Source organism: Strix uralensis, chromosome 18 (genome assembly GCF_047716275.1).
Source record: "Strix uralensis isolate ZFMK-TIS-50842 chromosome 18, bStrUra1, whole genome shotgun sequence".
Lineage (NCBI taxonomy): Eukaryota > Metazoa > Chordata > Aves > Strigiformes > Strigidae > Strix > Strix uralensis.
The window spans coordinates 187,496-208,309 of NC_133989.1; the positions used below are offsets into that span (position 1 = coordinate 187,496).

General features: G+C 39.9%; 1 protein-coding gene and 1 long non-coding RNA gene across 8 annotated transcripts in view; one reads left to right on the plus strand and one right to left on the minus strand.

Moving 5' to 3' along the window:
• LOC141951899 (uncharacterized) overlaps positions 1-20,814 on the minus strand; it is a 78,361-nt gene that overhangs the window by 45,723 nt on the left and 11,824 nt on the right. For 2 of the 6 annotated variants that reach the window (XR_012631477.1, XR_012631479.1), the window contains one exon: positions 7,199-7,295. The exons of the other annotated variants lie outside the window; for them this stretch is intronic. This is a non-coding gene — a long non-coding RNA (uncharacterized LOC141951899). The remainder of the gene's footprint in view (positions 1-7,198; positions 7,296-20,814) is intronic. 6 annotated transcript variants of the gene reach the window in all.
• LOC141951896 (protein-glutamine gamma-glutamyltransferase 6-like) lies at positions 577-19,015 on the plus strand. Of its 2 annotated transcripts, XM_074888709.1 has the most exons (13): positions 577-664; positions 3,503-3,676; positions 4,507-4,746; positions 5,269-5,387; positions 6,533-6,661; positions 7,862-8,039; positions 8,850-8,985; positions 10,026-10,129; positions 12,059-12,301; positions 12,970-13,314; positions 14,294-14,451; positions 16,128-16,261; positions 17,500-19,015. In XM_074888709.1, exons 1-13 carry the CDS (start codon positions 658-660, stop codon positions 17,651-17,653), a joined length of 2,121 nt encoding a protein of 706 aa, XP_074744810.1. In that variant the 5' UTR covers positions 577-657; the 3' UTR covers positions 17,654-19,015. The 2 variants fall into 2 exon arrangements, with proteins under 2 accessions (XP_074744810.1, XP_074744809.1); XM_074888708.1 differs by lacking the exon at positions 577-664 and having other exon boundaries at positions 1,806-3,676.

A 20,814-nucleotide genomic window follows, 5' to 3' on the forward strand; every position in this document is an offset into this window, starting at 1 on the left:
TGCTTCCAAGAAAGAATGAATTATTTGCAGTTATGTGAAAGATCTTCAGGCAGATCCGCCTTAAAAAAAAAAAAAAAAAAAAGGTGGTTTATGCTATGCAAAGTCATGATGCTACTGAGCGACAGTAACACTAATACAATACAAATCTACTTAGATCACCCCATGTTCCATACACCCACGTTGTACAATATGTATATTTGTCTATACCTGCCCTCTGTACATACAGTCTCCAAAAACCTAAACTGACACAAACCAAACCATCCAAAATTAAGTTTCTTCTTAATCTTCGTTCTCTTAAGATTGTATTTCCTTCATTAGATCCAATTTGGGATGTTTTCCTCTCTTAGTAAAGACACCAGGATACTGTTTATCATCTTTCCTCAGTCATTCACCAGTTTTAAATAAGCATAATTAGATTCAAGATTGTGCAATTAAAGCAGTCATAAGTAGATGCTCACGTAGGACATTACTACAAAAACAGTAACTAGCAACCACAGGTCACACCCAGCTTGTATAAACTCTAGTTTATGTAGTGCAGTCAAGAGTCCTAAGCCTTTCGTTGCTTGTGCTGGTGGAAGAGGATTCAGAATGTTCTTGCGCACTTTTGTATCTGTAACCTGAACTACGCACAAGTGTGGAAAAGAAGAAAGAAACCTTATGGCGGGTAAGTTACAAACAGCCTGGCTGCTCCAGATAGCACTCTTCCAATACAGATGAGTGACACTTGCTGAGGAAACAGGATAAATTACATCTACTTGTTCTCTTCGCAATTTAGCCCTTTTTAGGTTAAATATATTTATCGGTTATTGTGCTAGAACTGAGCTTTTTTTTAATATCATGGGTCTTGAACATTTTTTTTTCCCTGTAACACAGAAAAATAGATTAAGAAAATATTTTTCTATCATATCCATTAACTACTCTACACAGTGCTTTTGCAGCCACCTAACGAACACTCTTGGCTCGTGATCTGGGCAACTGCCACATAGAAGTCCCAGGCTCTAATCCCTCTCTGATATCGAACAGATGTCTGGCCTCAGACGGATCACTTGATGGCCTCTGGACTCCCATGTTCACCTCCCTACAGAGTGGCTATGTTAGCCTGTGTGCTGCTTTGTCAAAGTGCAGTCCCAGTATCCATGTGTTATACTGCGCTCGCTCTCACTCTCCTGCTGACTGGAAAGATCTCTAGTTAGAAAGATGTGTCATGTAATACACACACAGAGTCTATCTACAATTTAGCCTATGGAGTTTTTTGTGTTATAGCTTCAGCTTTTTGTCAGAGGCAACAAGAACCCTGCGTGCACTGCATTTGCAGCAGTGATCACCAATTCCGTAGGCTATTGCTTGTAAGCATGCTCCCAATGTCTATCCATTAGAGGATAAACACTCACCCAAACAAATTTTTAGAATTTTGTTCAATTGTACATTGACAGGATTATTGAAAATATTTTTCCAACGGAGAGATACTGAGAGCAGAAAAAGAAATTGTAAGATTTAAATTGAAACTGTGAAGATCAAAACAAGGAGAAATTTGAAGTACACGTGGACAAAACACTGCTATCGGGCTATACTGTGCTCTTGCCCCATATCTAACCCATTTTTTGCAGATCTGCACACATTCACTAGAAAAGCCTGTGTAACTGTGGGCTTTGTAAGGCAAACCAAACTATTAATGTAGTAAATTCTCAGAGCTAACCAATGTTAGCCACTGCACTCTATCCTTCCTACTTCTACAGGTGTCCCCTCTTACTCTGTTGTACATATTGTCTTTGCCTGTGACATTCCACTCAGAGTCTTAGACATCAGCATGCCACTAGTATCAAACCCATGGCTCAGTTGCTAGTAAATCCTGCATGTGCTACATTTTTATTTCCAGACATGCAAAATGCTCTTAGTTATCTGCATCACTGCACAACTAATAACACGCTCTCTCCCCACCCTAAAGAGCCTGGACATTTAAGTTGCACAGTTCAGGATACACAGTGGTAGGATATACATGGGTAAAGTGTTGCAAGGCTAACTTCTTTTCAAACTCTGAGCCCAAGTGCCCTTCAGACACACGTTCTAATTTGCTCTTAAATTAGAGGACTTGATGTTAGGAATGATGTTTTCTGTAGGTCCTTTTCAACTAAACATATTTAAGACAGAAAAATAAAGAGATGATGTGAGAAACTTTCTAGACATTTTACATCCTGTGATTCAAACATCACACTCCTATCAATGGATTTTTTTTTTGCTTGCCAGGTGACATACCTAAGACCCTTCACTTAACTGAAAACATGTTTATGCTCACAGACTACAGGAAAGCAGATTGCTCCAGGCCCTTACTGCAGCCTCAGAACCACATGTGCACATTCATGTTTCTTCCAAACAGCTGAAAAATTAGTATAATTATGAGTATAATTATGACTACATCAAGACTTCACAGATTACAATTCTGTTCTGCAAACACTGCAGAAAACTCAAATCCCACCCCCTCTATTTCTATAGTAGAACCATATGGATTCTCCCAGATATGAGCCTCATTCCAAGTGATTCAAGCTGGTGCTAAAATAAGTCCTGTATCTTCAGTGAAATGATGAAAGTGTTGCTTACAGCACCATTAGACTGGAAAGGGTTAAGATTCTCTAGTCGTGGCAGGAAATTTTCTTCAAGTGAAATTTCTCTGGACTATCGTACTGAGGAAGGGCAGTTCTCAAACGCGTTCACAGTGGGACCTGTATATTTCTACTTTGGTTTTGCTTGGGGGTTTTTTGTTGTTATTTTTATAATTGATCGAGGAACAAGAAAGGTTGAGAGCTTTTGTAATCTGTGCTTCAGTGTCCAGTTTCCAATAGTGGGCAACCTATCATGACACAATACAGCAACCCATAGCACTGCCTCAAGATATGGCACTCCTAATCCTATCACCTGTCCTCTGCCGGTTATCTTTTTCCAACACAGCGTGAAATAACACCCAGCTTCAAGCAACAAGACTGTAAATTAACTGAAATACAAGATATGCGAGAAGAAAACGTGCAAGTTTGACAATGAAGATACTAGCCTTCTATTCATCATCTGTCATACAGTGTCCCCAAGATCAGGCATGCACTCGCTCATGAGAGTTTTAATAATTCTTTCTGTACATCTGCAAAGCATTCTAGCAACTAGAGATCCTCACAGAAAAAGAGCAGGAACATGGTGGAATAGAACAGTCTCTTCGAACTTTAACGAAGTCTTATCTAAATACAATAGATTTTTGATATTTTTTTTTTAAATCAAAGATGAACTCTCTGAATAGGTGTTTTTCCTGTTTCTGAAAGATACCTGCAGAAATTTAGCTGTTCCTCTAAGTTGTTGATTATTTTGCAATTTTTAATAACGACAGTGGATTTTTCTGTTTTCCTAAAACACATAACTCCAGCTATATAAATGTAATAAAATTACTACATTAGACAAGCTGAAAAGACATACAAGTTTGAAGAAACAATGTTTTTAATTAACTTGCCTTGTGTCTTTCTAGCCCTGAAAATAGCAAATGTCAATTGGCAATCCAAACTAAATAAAGCTGCGCACCACACCTCTGATTACAGCAGCACAGAAGCAATCTTGAGGAGAGGACAGGCCTTCACCATCACTGTGAACCTCCAAACAATGGTGCAATCTGGGGACAACTTCACCTTCATTGCAAGCACAGGTAATTTTCCCATAGCACTCATCTCACATCCAAGTCACTCCAGCTCCAAAACACTAGTGCCTTACAGCTCTATGTGGTCTATTCCTGAATCATTAACCTTTGTCCTGTATCAATCAGGTTCTGTTGTCCTTTTAGGCTTAGGAGCTCCCATTTCAAAGTTCATTCTTAAGGCAATAGACAATCAAGGTAATAGTTAATAGAAAGGTAGGGGCCATCCTCATTCTAAAAACAAGTCTGTATCTCTGCTCCTAAGGACCCACCTGCAAAACTGCAAGTTGCCTTCATTCTGTAGTCCCTGAACATTTTTTTCACCTCTCACAGACCATCATCCCCCATTTGTCTCCTCTCCTGACTTTCTACTTCACCTGTTTAAACTCCCCTTGATTAACTTCATGTGTTCCCTATTACTAGAATAGTCTACAAGACCCCATTCATATACTCCTTTCTGTATCTTCCCAAAAAGCTTCTCCAAAAAATTCTCCAGGCAGCTACTAACTCTTAATGAAATATGTATTAAAATGTGTGGCCCATCCTGCCTAGATATTTTTGAACTGCCAGGTTTTCAGGACAACAGGCTTGCCTCCTCACTTGTCTAGAATGATTATGGGTGTACTCACCTTCACTGGGTTGTGCACGTAACACCGAGGGCTGCACAGTATGGTTCTATGGGCTGGAGTGCAGCTAGTTTACACTGAATAAGCATTTGATCTGATAAGCCACAATCTTTCAATGCAGTCATTACCAAAAATATGGAATTGAGATCACCACTGACCCCAAGTTTGTCACCCACAGCTGTCATTCAGAATTGCTGTCCCTGTTCCCTCTGGCAGGACCAGCTCCAGCAGAATCACAGCAGACCAAGGCCATATTTAACCTTTCTGAGGAGGGTGCCAGCGGCTGGAGTGCAACCCAAGAGCCCAGTGAGCCTGGCTGCATGAACTTCACAATATTCAGCCCAGCTGATGCTGTCATTGGACGATACAAACTGAAACTTCAGACTGTTTCTGGGAACAAGGTCTCTTCAACACTCCTGGGCCAGTTTGTGCTACTCTTCAATCCCTGGTGTCCAAGTATGTTTTGATGTATCATGTCCTTCAAATAACTCGCTGTCTCAGTCGGGAAATCTGGGTGTCACAGTAAAGCATGTACCTGACAGTCACAGCTACAGAAAGATTTTTTTTTTGCTCAACATCTAGGATGAAGTTTTTATCCCTTCTTCAGTGCTGCAATGCATCAAAGATCCAGCCTCTTGCTTGCAGAATAAGAAATCAGAGGCAGGAAATATTCCAAATATTTATTCTATTTTTTTTTTTTTCCCTCCGATACTTGTGTTTGGTTGTAAACCAGTCAATATCTACAAGTAAGACACACACTGAGATTAGTGAAGGGACAGGAGCATAGTCAGTTCCCCTTAAAGGAACTTCAGGCTTATTTTATTCACTCTCTAAATGATTACAGAGGTATAGCAGGGAGTCCTAAACCTGAATGCACATGCAGCCTCACCTGTTCCCTAGAACCCCCCTTTGAAGTGAAGTTTTCAGTTACAGCAAAACAACTTTCCTTTCAGCCAGCATGTCTCATTCTGCTTCTAGATGATGATGTCTATATGGCTAATGAAAAGGAGCGATGGGAATATGTCCTGAATGATAGTGGAATCATATTTCAGGGACTGGAAAAACATATTCAACAAGAAGCTTGGAACTATGGACAGGTAAACAGCATCACCTATTCCAGAACTTTGAAAATAAGAACAGTGGGTAAATAGGCTCTTGAGGAGAGAATATCATTATCTCACAGTATAAGAGTTCAGTATTCCCCTCTCACTTAGGATTTTCTTGCAGATATGTCTCAGTTATCAATACATTACAGCAACATCAGGATCATTTCCCCTGTCTGGCATGTGCTAATACAGAAATAAAAGAAACAAAGCACAACTTTAGTTTTCTTTTGCCTATTACACAAACTGCTGAAATTCTACTTGTTTCTTGACCCTTTTAGGGGCAAAGGAAGACATTCCAGTATTAACCTCTAGGTACTGCAAGGCTACTACATCTAAATATTTACACAGTTGGTTCAGTAATGGGGCAGAAGACACTAAAAGGATATCCCAAATCTACTCAGCTGGAATTTTGGCCTTCTAAGCGTAACTGCTATAAATACAGTCATAACTATCTGTAGTCACATAGCTGATCTGCAACTTGCTGGGCCAGTTAAAACCATTCCTGACCACTTCATGCCTTACAACTGCACCAGAAGTTGCACAGACAGCATTTCTATCAATCCTCCTGATCACTGTGGCTACATTACGCTAATAAATGAATCAAGGCCAGACCTGCTTTCTGTCTCAGAGGTCAAGTGGCATCCTCGCTTGACCACATCCATACAGCATAGCACTTGGGCATTCTCTGGGCCCAACCGAGTGTCTCTGTGACCTTAATCCACAATAATTATTTTTGTGAGTTTCTTTCAGTTCAGATCATCTCATACAGGCGAAGGCAGCCCATCAGAGTGAAGCTTTTGTAACAGAAGGGTACTTGTAGGGGCATGACAGGATGTGAAGCCTGCTGGGCCAGACCTGGTGTGGTCTTGTGTGTTCCACCAGGCCACATAATGTCTTTGTGAATGCTAGGTAGCAATGGCCCCAAACCATGCTCATAAACACGCTGTCTTTAAAATACTGTGGAGAGTCAGCAGCCTAGTGCTTATGCTTTCATCTTGGCCCTATCTAACAGTACAGAAAATGCCTGTATTACCAACATCATCCTATTGTGCCAGGAGAAGGAAAATAGGTGGGGAGTTTATCCTTGGGTTTATTTCTGAAATTAGCCTTTCATATAGCGCTTGCTTTGGTTTCAGTTTGAAGAGGATATCCTTGATATCTCTCTGGCTATACTGGATCGAAGCCTGAACCACCGCCAAGATCCAGCTGTTGACACATCCAACCGAAACAATCCTACCTATGTGAGCAGGGTTATCAGTGCTACGGTAAAGTGATCCATTAGTTACAGCAGTACAACACACCTACTAACAAAACCCCCAATATTTTATTGTGAATGTCTCAATGTTTTCTATGAGTAGCTAACTTTTCTGCAAAAAATAGCTACAGAAGAGGTAAAATGGAGATTTATTCTCAAGGAAAAATACCCCAAAAGTTTAATTTACCTTCTTCCCAAAAGTTTTCTCATAACTGAAGGAATGTTTCCAAGAACTTCTGGGGAATGTTGAATCTCAGATGTATTTTCCTAACAGATTTTCAGTCCATTAGATCTTTTCACTAATTTGGAAAGCCTCTGTCTATGCTGAAATCATTTGCTAAGTTTTTCAAACACCAGTGTTGGTACGGCTGCATTTAATACATGTATTTAGTATTCTTCACTTAAGGAGATTCGTAAAGTGAGACCTGTATGCATTTCCTTCAACAAATAGTTACATCTTCTCAGCATCCCCCCAACCTCACAAACATATATACGCACAACTACACAACTGAAAAGATTACTATTTTACAAATAATACGTGCCTTACCACATTCCTTATCTGAGATTCATCCTTTATAGCTGTGATCCTTTTCACCCTTTTAGACAGCACTCACTTTAGGCAATTTCAGCTTCAACATGAAGTACTAGAAGTATGAATATTTAACAAAAAACCAATAATTAAAAAAGAACTTACTGTTTTCTGTACAACCATACGTGACACTTAAACAGGACTCTAAAATGGATGTGCACAAGTATATGCAAGCACATCTAACAAGTTTGAGCAAGCTATATGTACTGTATGCACATTTGCAACAAATGCACATTCAGAGAAAATATGTACTTTTTGAGGCTTCCATATAAATCGCTCGAGAATGGGAACCAATACTGAATACATAGCGTAACAGTTTAATGACATACAAGGAGGTGAAAATAATCAACGAAACAGAGAAAATTTAAATAGGCTGGCAATCAGTACATTTGGGAACATTTGTACTGAAAAGCAAGACAGTTTTGAATCATCAGACTCTACAGTCTGATCTAGGTTTCATCCAGTTGTTGCACTTGAGCAAACAAAATTCTAAGATTCAAATATTATGTGCCATCGCTCAGCCAACGAGAACAGTGGTACAGACAAGGTCATTTCTGCCTATTTCCCTCTCTCCTTTTTTCTGTAAATATTTTAATTCTCTCATGAGAAGGACTCTTTCAGGTTAACAGCAATGATGAAAAAGGAGTAGTGGAAGGAAAGTGGAATGGAAAGTACTGCTCAGGAACCAACCCCCTGCAGTGGAGTGGAAGTGTGACCATCCTTCGAAAGTGGTACAGGGGGAGATACAAACCTGTCCGGTATGGCCAGTGCTGGGTCTTTGCAGGAGTAACGTGCACAGGTATACATGAAGAGGTGAAGAATGCTATCAGAAAGGAAGCTTACTACAATTTCTGTAGTTTTATCTTTTTGAAGCTGTTTCAGCTTTGCCAGAGAGAGTGAAGAACCTATGCCCTCCATGCATGAAGGGTTATTTTCTTCTATTTTAAACACCCATAGGTTGCAATACTGCACCCCTTGTTTGTGAGTCATCAAGCAAAATGCAGAGCAGTTTACTAGGCTGGGGTGATGGAAAGAGCAAAGCTTCCTGTTTCAAAGCTAGGATTCAAAGAAAACCAGTGCTCCTTTAAGTCTGTCTCCTCACAATGCCAGTTTTCTACTGTTGTGTCTTACCTACTGGTGACACAAAACCAAACCACAATTCTGAGGACCTGTAAAGGGAGCTGCAAGTCAGGAAAAGCATTTCATCCTAGCAGTTTCCATTCAGAGCTGCTCTGAGAGACAAGAGTCACTTTGTGGAAAATACAGAGGAAAAATAATGCAATGGAGAGGTTTGTCTCAGAGAGGAAGAGGAAAAAGAGGCAGGTAACAGAGAAACAAACAGGGAGAAAATGGAAGCAAGAACAGGATGAAGAATGAAAGTTTAAAATAAACGGGAGAATCTAACTCTTCATGGCAGCTAAGAATTTCGTCTGTGGAAATGTCTTCTAAACAATTGTGCACATTGACTGTGACTTGCATCATATCTGAGAGGGAAGTTTCCGCACTGAAAACATATATGCTAGACTGCTTCGCCAAGAAAAACAGAAAAATACTTTCCAAATGTCTGTAAAATAGGTTTACAGCACTTTTATGGTATTCTATATTGCAGTTCTGAGATCCTTGGGAATACCTACTCGTGTTATTACAAACTTCAACTCTGCCCATGACACGAACATAAATCTGAGTATTGATAAGTACGTTGACATTTCTGGAAAGACCCTGCACTTGACTGAAGACAGTGTGTGGTAAATATAATTTTTTTTCTTAATATTTCTTCCATTATATTCTCCTCTAATTAAAAGATCTAGAATCATGCTCCTGAAAAACCACACGAATCTCATGCTCCCAGTGATATAAAACCCCATACCAAAGAATCAACAGACCAGAGTCTTCAGAAAGGCAGTATGTAGCCAGTTTCATCATTTTGACTAATCAAGAGGGGATACTTTGTACCATTACTATTCAACATATAATTTGAAAATATAACTGTTAATTTGTCTCTACTGCATGCAAATTTAAATTTTTCAAAAAAAAGTTGAAGAGTGATTAACCTCTTGCCCCAAAATGATACCAGTTTGTCCCTTGATTCCTAGAGCAAAGCACTCTTGGAAGCCCCTAAGTTTTACACTCAGCTCCTGTGCTACATGCTGTTGATCATCTGTGTTTCATGACTACCATTACACATCCCTTGCACAATACTGAGAGGTTACTAAAGTAAAGGTAATATGTTTAATGCAGCTCAGAAAAATTCCATACCATCCCTTAGGAAAAACATCCTGTTTCTTTCACCTCAAAAGAAGCTGTTAAGAATTATGCTTTTGACAAACAAGTGCACAGAAACTATCACACTGCACATCTGTTTTGTCCTGCATGCATCAGTGTTTCAGTCACCAAGCACCCTGTACCATGGGGACCAAATGGGACAAGGGTGACATGAAGCAGACAGCAACTGTGAATTAAATACCAACGGATAGCAATGTGCACAGGAGACCTTTGGCTGTACAGTATGTTGCTCTGGAATGTCCAGAATTGAATACCTGACTCCGCAATGAATTATTTTCCTTTTAACATTAATTTTTTTGTAATATCCCGACATTCCTCAGAGATCTGAATGCAAAAAGCTGGCAAAGAGGTACTCAAGAAAGGAGTCAGCAGCTGGTCTCTCTATGGAGTTTTCATTCACTCGACTACAGTTATTTCTTGCATTGCACCAGAAACGTATCAAATCTTTCAATATAAAATTAATTCCATGAATCACAGATTCCCTATTCTACCTCCCTTACAGGAATTTCCATGTCTGGAATGAAAGCTGGTTCATTAGAAGAGATCTTGGCTCTTTTTATGATGGATGGCAGGTTCTGGATGCAACACCCCAGGAAAGAAGCAAAGGTAACACTGTTGTAAATATAAAAAGCAGTAGATATTGTTACTCCTAAAGACTGCTACTGAAATTTCAGGACAACTCTCTTCTGTCTAGTCCCCGTAGATGTAGCATTAATTTGGGAGCACAAGAAAAGCAATACCCACATCAATCTCCAGTAAGTTGCTTTTCTGTCAGCCTCAGGATTGCCTACCAGCATGCATATTCTTACTTCTTTGATCTGCCTCCACAAAAGCCAGCACATATTAAGTTCACTTATCTCACCCTTGCTTGTCTTAGCTCCTACCATTACACAGACTCATAACATGACATAGAATAGCTAAGGTTGGAAGAGAGCTTTAGAGTTTGTTTACCCCGACCCCCTGCTCAGCACAGGGTCAGTTAGAACAGGTTTCTCAGCACCATATCCAGCTGGGTTTTGAATATTTCATAGGACAGAGACTCCACAAGCTCTCCAGGCAAACTGTTGTAGAGTTTGACCACCCTCATAGGAAAAGTTTTTTCTTATGTTTAAATGGAATATTCTGTGTTTCAATTTGTGCCCACTGCCACTCATTCTTTCACTGGATATCACTGAGGAGAGTCTGATTCTGTCCTCTTTACACACTCCCATCAGGTATTTATACACATTTATAAGATTCCCCTTCTCCAGGTTGAACAGTCCCAGTTCTCATTCTGTAATCGTTTTTGTGGCCCTCTGCAGGACTTGCGCCCATGTGTCTGTATCTTTCTTGTACAAGGAGCCCAGAACAGGACACAGCACTCCAGATGTGGCTCACCAGTGCTCAGTAGGAGGAAAGGATCATTGAGCTGCTGGCAACAGTCTTCCTGACACAGCCCTGGATGTTGTTGGCCTTCCTTGCTGCAAGGGCACATTTGCTGGCTTGCATTGGACAGATTCAGCAGCAAAACAAATTAAAACCCCTTTTAGTAAGATTCTAAGTAAAGATTTTAGACCTTATAGTCACCAAAGAATTTACAACAGAAAAGAAACCATGCCCTATGACTCTACCCTATATTATACAGGACACACTGGAATGGGTAGGAAGATATTTCATATGATGTCCCCATGGCATGCAACAGTATGGCATATATGTACAAAGCTACATGAAAAAGGCCTCAAACCGTTCTTTGGTTCTGAAACCAAGTGACATAGAATGGCTTTTGTTCACAGCACCGGACTCCCCCTCCCAGACCAAAATAATAGCACAGCCTGCTGGGAACAAACCCTGATCTGTCCCCTTCCCTGAATTCTTCACACCCACAGTCTGAAAGACTGCTCATTGACAAGGGGGAAAAAACCCACACTAAGAAGCTTGCTAGCCAGTAAACAGTCTGGATGAGCAATGGCCCAGTGGTCACTGGGTTCACACCCTGGCTCTGGTTTTATTCAGTAATACAGACACAACTTCATTGATCTAGTTTGATGACCTCCATCAAAAGATTAATTTATTTGGCCATTTAAAACCCATCAAACTCCAGATAAACTGCTTCTCATTCCCCACTACTAAGTTTACCAAATTTAGCTTCCTGGCTCTTCTCAATGCACAGAGAGCATTGATGACTCACACCTCTTAAGTCTGATTGATTAAACTTCTGACTCGCTCCCATCCTCTCCTCTCCTTTCACTAGACAGCTTAGCATACAGCCTTGCAAGACTTGGAGGGTTAGAACATTTCACATAGTGCACATCACAAGAAGTGTTAGCTCTCACTACACCTTATTAGCCTTACAACCTTCTCTGTGCTCCTACCTTTTGATAGAAAATGCATGTGGAATCTCTGGGCATGCTGTTACCATAATGCACAGATGTAGAAACAATGCACTTTATCCAACCTTGTCTTTGGAGTGACCACCTCCACCTCCTGCTGTCAGCATGAGGATTTGTGTTCTTTCACAATAGGCAGTCATTTAACTTCTCCCTCTCTCTAATACAGGTATCTATCAGTGTGGTCCTGCCTCCACCAGAGCCATTAAGGAAGGGGATGTGAACCTGGATTATGACAGCTCGTTTGTGTTTGCAGCAGTGAATGCTGACTATGTTACTTGGATTCACTATAGCAAGAAAAGAAAAGAGAGAATTTATTCTGATACTAGGAAGATTGGAAAATTTATCAGCACGAAAGCAGTGGGCACCAACGCCCGTGTGGATGTCACTGCTAATTACAAATATCCAGAAGGTAAATTCTTTATTACAATTGTCTTGCCACAGATGGTCAGAAGTGAAAAGAATTTAGGCCTTTGTTGGATCGAGCACTGACTTAATTTCTTTACTTCTTCTGGAGCAAAGTAATTGTGAATTTTCAAAGTCTTAGGGTTCATTGTCAGCTGCTGGTGACTCAATATAGCCTTTGTGGCCCTTGATGAAATACTTATGTATTCAATACAAAGTCAAAGCTACTTCTGTAAAACATTCTGTCCCAGCTGTTCTGATCAGCTGGTGAGAATATTTCTGTTACGACATACAGCGATAGCCATTCTGGAGAGTTGTCCGGGGAGAGTTTCTGCAAAAGGATTTTTTTACCCTTCTTAATTTCAGAAGAGATGGCAATTGCCCCAGCTTAAGCAGAACTGAGGTCTCCCAGCAGTTATCTTGTTACTGCTCACAGCTTCTAAGAGGTGCCCATGAACAGCCAGCTGAAGCTGACAGGCAGGTTTTACTTTCCAGCCTTCACGGCCATGTATATTCATTTGCTTTTGTGTCAAAATTAGCATTTAGGCTAAACCTCACTTTCTCCTCTTCTGTATCCTCAGCTTTCCTAAACTGTATTTACTGAGAGCAATTATGGCTCCATTGCACTATATCCAGCATGCATGAGATCTCTGATCATGTTATCTTTCAAAGCAGGATCCTTGAAAGAAAGGCGTGTGTATAAAAAAGCACTGAAGCTGCTTGGTGTGAGAAGCACTGGAAAAAGAACCAAAATTGCAAGACGTAGAAGACGATCTTCAGTAGCATGGAGACAAAATATGACACAGCCTGCACAAAAACCCAGTATCTCAGGGAAGCTGATCCTTGATGCATCTCCTGTAATTGGCCAGGATATCCTCCTTACCTTGGCACTCAGGAACTTGATCTCAGATTTCAAGACCATAAAGGTTAAACTGAGCGCTTCAGCCATTCTCTACACAAGAAAACCAAAAGCAGAGATTTTGCAGTTGTCTAGGTCTATTAAACTTGGATCTGAAGAAGGTAATTTTAATTTTATTACAGTTTAGGACAAGACATAGCTTTGGTTTGTGGCCAAATCACATAGAAACAATGAACAGCTCAGGAAGTGTATGACCTGCAAATGGTTGGAGGTTAAGACTATTCAGGGGAATAGAAACATATTGCCCTGTCTTAAGCATTTGCTTTTGGACACTGTCAGAAAGGATACTGAGCTGAGTGACCTTTTTTCTGACCCAGCACCGCCACTATTAGTTCTACATTATGACCTTTTTTGCTAAGAGAGAACAACTAAGAGACACATTGGAGACTACTCAGTTACCAGCTCCCCATAAGCGAAGTATACAGATTAAAGAGAGAAAGATAAGCCTATGTCTTTTGCAGCAACAGGACAATAACTACAGACTGCAGTAAGAGCTACACTACCTGCAGGTAGTGGCCTTTGCCCTGCTTTTATAAGGACAGCGCTGAAAAATGAGATATGTAGCACAGATGAATATAACTACCCTCTCAGGCTAAAACATAACACATCATAATTCTTTCCAGTGTTCCAGCAGTAGATGAACATTTTTTCTCAACGTACTGAGATCCATTGCCTTCCCCACTGGCACAGAGACTGACTGTGCACCATCTTTAAGGCAGAGGCTGAACAGCTGCATCAGCAAGGGCATTTAAACCAACCCACCTTTTCACTTCTGCCTTCTTTGCAAGGAAGGAGCATTAAATGCTTCAGATAAATGAAAAAACCACCAGCAGTGGTTGCCACATATATCCATCCTCAGAACCATCCAGCTACCAAACTGTACCTGATCATTTAGTGTTTGATGAATAAGTAGAAGTCACCTATGAGCATCATTCCTGTCTGTGGGCTGTCAACACCCACAAATGGACAGCCCCGGGGTGACAGCATCCTTGCTCCTTAAAATTCAGATATATTACAGATAGCTGGTACTTAGGGACAGAAAAAAGAAGAGGAGGAATTCTGTTTCTCTCTCCATTCCAGTGAAAGAGATTTCATTCAAGATCTCCTATTCCCAGTACAAAAACTCTCTGATGGATGACAGGAAGATCCTAGTGACTGCTCTGTGTGAAACCAAACAGGGAGCCTCGCTTCTAGTGGAGAAAGATATTGTACTTCAGGATCCTCTTCTCACCATCAAGGTAAAAGCTAGTCCCCTTTGTGTCCCTAGAGAGACGTGTTGAGAAGAAGCAACTAGAATCCTTACTCCATCTGCTCCTCATGGGAAGGAGTGTGGGAAGTGAAACCATGCCTGAGGGTGATTTGATCTTGTTACTCTAGTAATAGGCCATATGACACAAGTGAAATGAAATACACTAAGGAAAAGCAAACCTTTCCCAAGCACAGCTGTGCTATGGTACTGTTGCGAGTGCTTGCTGACATGGCACTCATAAAGTTCTCAGTGTTACAAGGGTTACAAGGTAAGATTATCTCCAGACAGACAGACAGAGAGAAACAGAGAGAGACAGAGTCAGGGAAGTATGATCATTCTCTTCCAGTTTATTTAGGAAGCCTGATTTTTACCAAAGACATCTTCACTGACTAGCTGATAACGCCTGGGGCGGTGAGGCTCATCATTACTAATACTCAAGATAGTTCTGATCAGGAAAAGCGACACTTTTCACCTTCTGTAACATCTTCCCAAATGATTAATAATTAGAACTAGAGGGGTTTTTTTCCCACTTGAGACTGAATTCTGACAAATGTTGTACAATGGGTAAAAAGCAATTCTCAGTCTACAGAAAAGACCACACACTATGTCTGCCCAGGGACAGTCCCGGGTTTGCACGGCCCATCACATCCAGGTAAACTAGCTTAACTTGTTTGGGACAGTTCAGCACATCCACATGCTGAATCAGACATGGGATCAAATGCTATCTGCCTACTGTACTGTAAACAACATGGAGGGAGTATGATAATTCAGAGAGACTTTCAGCATCTCCAGACTAGATTAGCTATCCCAAACCACTCTGTCAGTAGGATACAAGAAAAGCAAGGTTACACACAGGAATAAAGTTTGGATTTTTGTAGGTCTGGTGATTTCTGAATACCAGGGTCTAGTGAGACCTTGTAAAAAGCCTTCTGTGTTGTATCATGCAAATAAAGAGTCAGCTTATATACAGCAGACACCTGAATTAAATTACTTCAATTCAGTGACTAAGTTTCCAGAAGGGTTTATGTTTCTGTTGACTGAAACTTCTGTATAAACGTACAGTCAATGATAGAAAATGCAACTGGGGTGCTGGACTTCTCCATTATGTTAATTAATATTACATTATCTACAAAGATAACCAGATATGCCAATTCCACTTGATCTCAGTCAAAATAAGGTAATGAATATGTTTATTTGCTACTTGGCATTCTTTTTTTTTTTTTGCCTGAGATGACACAATTCACCTCTGTCTCACACCTCCAATAATTTCTAATCCTAAACCATTCATGTAGCTTAACTAAAGCTAATTTGATTTAAGATGCCTACAGAGTTAGCCATATATGCCCAGTTAATACTTGTATTCTCATTCTGTTCTCACTCTGATAAGTGTCCTATACTGTGTTTTACATAACACGATACACTGACCTAGTTAGAAAGTTAGGACTAAATGGTAGATTCTACAGTAGTTTATTCTCAGCCACACTGGATGGCTGATACAAGCCTGAACTCTGACGCCCAAAAATATGTACATGTATTAATCCCTATCTCCTTCCTGTCCAGGAGATCCTAACAGTGTAAGTGGTTTGCAAAGGGAATGAAAAGAGAAAACCACGAGAAATAAGAGAGACTAATGCCGTGGTTGAGCAGAATGTTTTCTCTCTGTAGGTCCTTGGTCCAACGGTGGTACACAAGGCTGTTAATGTGCAGGTCACATTTACCAACCCGCTGTCTGAAGTGGTGACAGACTGTGTGCTGCGAGCAGAGGGTAGTGGCCTGCTCAAAGAGCAACTCAGAATCAAGTACGTAAACGCTATCTGGCTAATAACTCGTTCGCTTTGGTGGGAAATCTGGAATAAAAGTGGGTTTTTTAAAAAGATTCTGTCAACCTCATGACTTTTGTTTGCATCAACCTTGGACAAAATACTATCATGTCAGTACTCTCCATATACTAGTTGGAGTTTTTCACACCTCCTTTACCGAGCTTTGAATTACAGAATGCTCAGGGAGTGGAGAGATGGTCTGCTTTTAATGACAGTGTGTAACTCGGAGTGCTGTAGTTAGTGACTAAATTATATAAAGGGCTTAAAAACTTTCTTCTTTTTGTGGTTTGCAAAAGGAAAACCAAACAATCCTTGAAGGGTAAGAGGGAAAGTGACAACATCTTTTTTCCTTTAGATATTAAATTACTAAAGAGCCAGGACATCTACTGTAACGAAATGTTTTAAATATGTGTCCACTAATATCATACCAATAAGAAATTTTTCTCCCATCTTCTCCATGGTTATTATTTTAAAAACATTTTTTAAAGCCTCCAAAATATTTATGCTGGGGGAGTTAGCGCCAAGAAACTGTGAGAGGAAAACAAAAAATGATAGCAAGAGATGGATAATGATGTGAATCACTAAAGCTTCATTTACAATTCATATAAAATTCAGGTCTAGACCCTGATCTTGAACCTTAACTTGCCTTACCAGCATTGGTATTGCTCAGCTTCAGTACCTCCCTAGCGCAGAGAGGCCCTTTTCCCCCACTCTCTCTGTTTCCTAGTGCTACTAGCAGTCTCCTTGTGTTGGACAGCCAAGAGTCATTTCTAACTATGGACATAAAATCTATGGATAATTAATTACATTTACCACACCAAAATACAGCACGAGCATATCTAGACTACTATAAATGTTATGAGTGTTGAGGGTAATACATACAGCTGGATTTGAGCTCTTCTAAAGATAACCCTCCTGATCATTCCTCAGGTGCTCAATACATTTTGCCCTCATGATACAACTCCTAATTCTCTATCACAGGTTGAGAACTGTAACTATTCCACCACATCTATTATAGCTTGATTAGTTCTTCAAGGATGGTGGTGTCGGGGCTGTGAACATGGAAGGTTATGTCCACCTGTGCTAGGAGCATACAAACACAGCAGCCACTTACACTGACTCCTCCTTTCCATACTGTCTCACATTTGGGGACTATGAAGAATACATAGCAAGAATTTCTCATCTGCTTGAAATTACAAGTGTATTCTCTCTTTTAGTGTGGCAAGAATGGCCCCCATGGAGAGCTCAACAGTCCAATTTGAAATAATTCCCTACAAGAGTGGCACCAGGCAGCTTCAGGTGGACTTGGTTTGCATCCATTTTTCAGACATTAAGGGATTTGTGATGCTTGATGTGGCTCCTGCTCCGTGACATAACCTGTACATCAGTTCAGTTTTGTCTCTGTTTATGAGACTGGTGCAGTGTTCATACACTATTATGATTGGGAGAACAGAAATGCAGACTACTCAAACAAAGTAAAGTGATGTAATATAAACAGAAATTAATAAAAAGGTACTATACACTATATTGTAAAGATAGTGTCATCTTTTTCATTCCCGAACCTGCTTTATGGACCTTCATGAATAGAATTACTAGTAACCATTATATAATTCAACTTGAAGTAGAGAATCAAATGTGATGGTTTTCAGCATTAGAGCCTGTTGCAATGATAGCAGCTAGATTTCCAAGGAACACTATTTAAAATTATGCTTCATTGAATCAAAGCTTAAAATCAAGCTTCATTGAATATAGTTTAATTATATTCACTATTCAGTAATAGCCAAAGCACTATCCAAGTAGCTGACATAATTTGAGAATTAAATTTATCATTTCATCTATTTACTAGAAGGAAAGTACAGCAATAAGATATGTCAGTGTTACAATAGAACTCTTATGACTGGAAAAGTGAGAAGCTATTCAATAAAGAATACTCTTTAATTCACAGTTTCCCTATTCAGATCATGATTTAATGATGTGATAAATTATAAATAATGAAATATTTGTCAAATAAATAACTGGGAGTAATGGTTCAAAAGCAGATAAAAGAAACATGTCCTTGACTAAGGAGTGGCAAACACTAGAGCACTGAAGTAATAACAGGCTGGAATAGCTGCTCCTGAAAATAGGAATGAAGCAGAACATCATTAAACAGTAAATAGGTGATCTGTCATATGGACTAAAACACATTTATTTACACACACAGCTCCTCACACATGCACTATTGTCTCAAAAGGTCCAGAGTTCTTTCTGGATGAACTGAATAAATGAATGAAACTTCTCCAAAGATAAAAGGATAACTCATTACCACAGCCAACCCGAGACCAAAACACATTACATTTCTCTCACTGATACATTATAGTTAAGCACTATGCAAATTTTCATGTATACACATCTTACAAATTCACCTCCTCATACAGCCTCAATTACCACTCACTTTAGTCAGCTCTAACAGGAAAAAAAAAAGAGCATTTGCATCTTGAGATGGGGGAAAAACGTATTTAACAAGGAAAACATACTGTAAGAGATGTCTTATAGCCCCTATACCATGGGTTCAACTCCAAATCTTGTTCAACTGGCTACGTCTATACAATCACCCTCTCCAAAAGAAACTTCTGGATAATAAATTTGGCATTGTGCTATAAAATTGTATTTGAATCAATTGATATTTTAACAGCAGCTTCCATGGAATTTCTTGTTGGATAACACTGCATTCAGGTATGACAAACCCACAGAGGCAGGAATACATGGAAATTCTCATGCAAGTCACAAAATATTTTGAGGAAATAGAGATGTCACAGCCAGTGTCCTCAGAAGGAGTGCAGGTGCACAAACGAACTCTCCTCTCTTCCAGGAGCATAATGTTTTATCCAAGTCTTAAACCTCCATTTGCTAAAATCTCTTTCTTCTATCAATCACATATGCAAAAGTATCACTCCTAGTTTTATCTAAGACAATATAATCTTTAGAGATATGTTATTTATGTAGTTGCACAGATATACACAGCGTCTTAAGGGAAATATAAAGACCGTTTTTACTAGTGGTTAGATTTTTAAGACATGAGAAATATTAGGGATTCACAGGGAAAGAGAACACTGAACTCAAGAAATCATTCTCTTTTCATCTAAACAAAACGCATTTGGTTTCCATGAGTCTAAGGGAACATGACTGCAATTGGCCCTACGCAGTGGTAGAGCCACAAATGCCAGAACAGCTACCAACAACTCAGAAAAAGTTTTTTGGAAAAAAAAAAAAAAAGTTAATTTTAAAAAGAGTTTACAGGAGAGGAAACACTGGTTCCTGTTCCCATTAGGGAGAAAGAGAGAAAAAGATGCAGCTGATGTAATGAATAAGTAAATTTCTCAATACTCTGCCAACTTGGGTTTTCAGTTTCGCAAAGTAGCTCCAGAAACAGTTTCAGAAAAAGCCAAAACTGACACCTATACTGTTTTGTTCATAGAAATTACCTAAATGCTTTCTATTATAACTTTTTTAACTTAAGCACTGCTAAAAGCTTACAGGACTTGTATGTAACGCTGAGGCTGACTGCTGTTTCATTGCATTTTAAATACAAATGACAGACAAGACAAATGTGCCAATTTGGAGGATTTACTGAAGGAAAAACTGACTGAGCTACCATACTGGCCCACAGCAAAGGACCCCAAACTGTATCCTCTTCAAAAGGAACTGCAGCAATACTTACAAAGGCTTTGCTATGCATAAACACAAGCAATTTCCCAGAGAGAAAATCAGTGTGTGTGGGGACCCACTTTACAATGCTCTCTGGCTTTGCAATCTCATCCCCTACTAGTCTGAATCTATTCTAGGACTAATAGGCAATAGCTGCTATGAGAAGCTATAACCAACACAGGCAATCAGTCAGTGCGTTGGTCCTAATTATTTGGGCATTATGCATTTTGGTAAAATTGGATTGGGGGCTGGGGGAAAGGCTGAGTGTTTTTACTTTGCGCCAGGTCAGAAACCTCTCACTGTACTACTGTGAGAATTGGCCAAACTTGTCCTTGAGGCCACTTGAGAAAAAGCAGCCTATGACATGTATTTTTGTTTTGTACTGGCACTACCTTCAAGGTTGTTATTCGCCCATGCCTGCTGCCACACACTTCTCCCAGGCCTTTATGAGTATCTTACAAAACCACTGTATCTACCCTCCTAACTTATGTCAGAGGAAGTTCCACCTCTTTCCTTTCATGCAGGTATCATAAAGCAGACAGGAGAAAAAGACGGATTTTTCTGTTTGCAAAGGCAGATACTTGGCAATACTTCCAGAAGTGCCCAGAAAGCACTGGATGGGAAGAAAAGGCTCAGGACAATATAATCAGAAGGATGTATGAAAATTCACAATTAACAGTCACGCATCCTCATTCCACAAGGCTGCTTAAAGTAGATCATTCCTCCATGAGGAAGCCATTATGCCACCCATATCTAAATCCCAGAACTATGTCCATTTATTCATTGCAGAGTTAATAAGCCAAAATAGCTGTCCTGGTTTAACCAGGATAGGGTTAAGTTTCCCC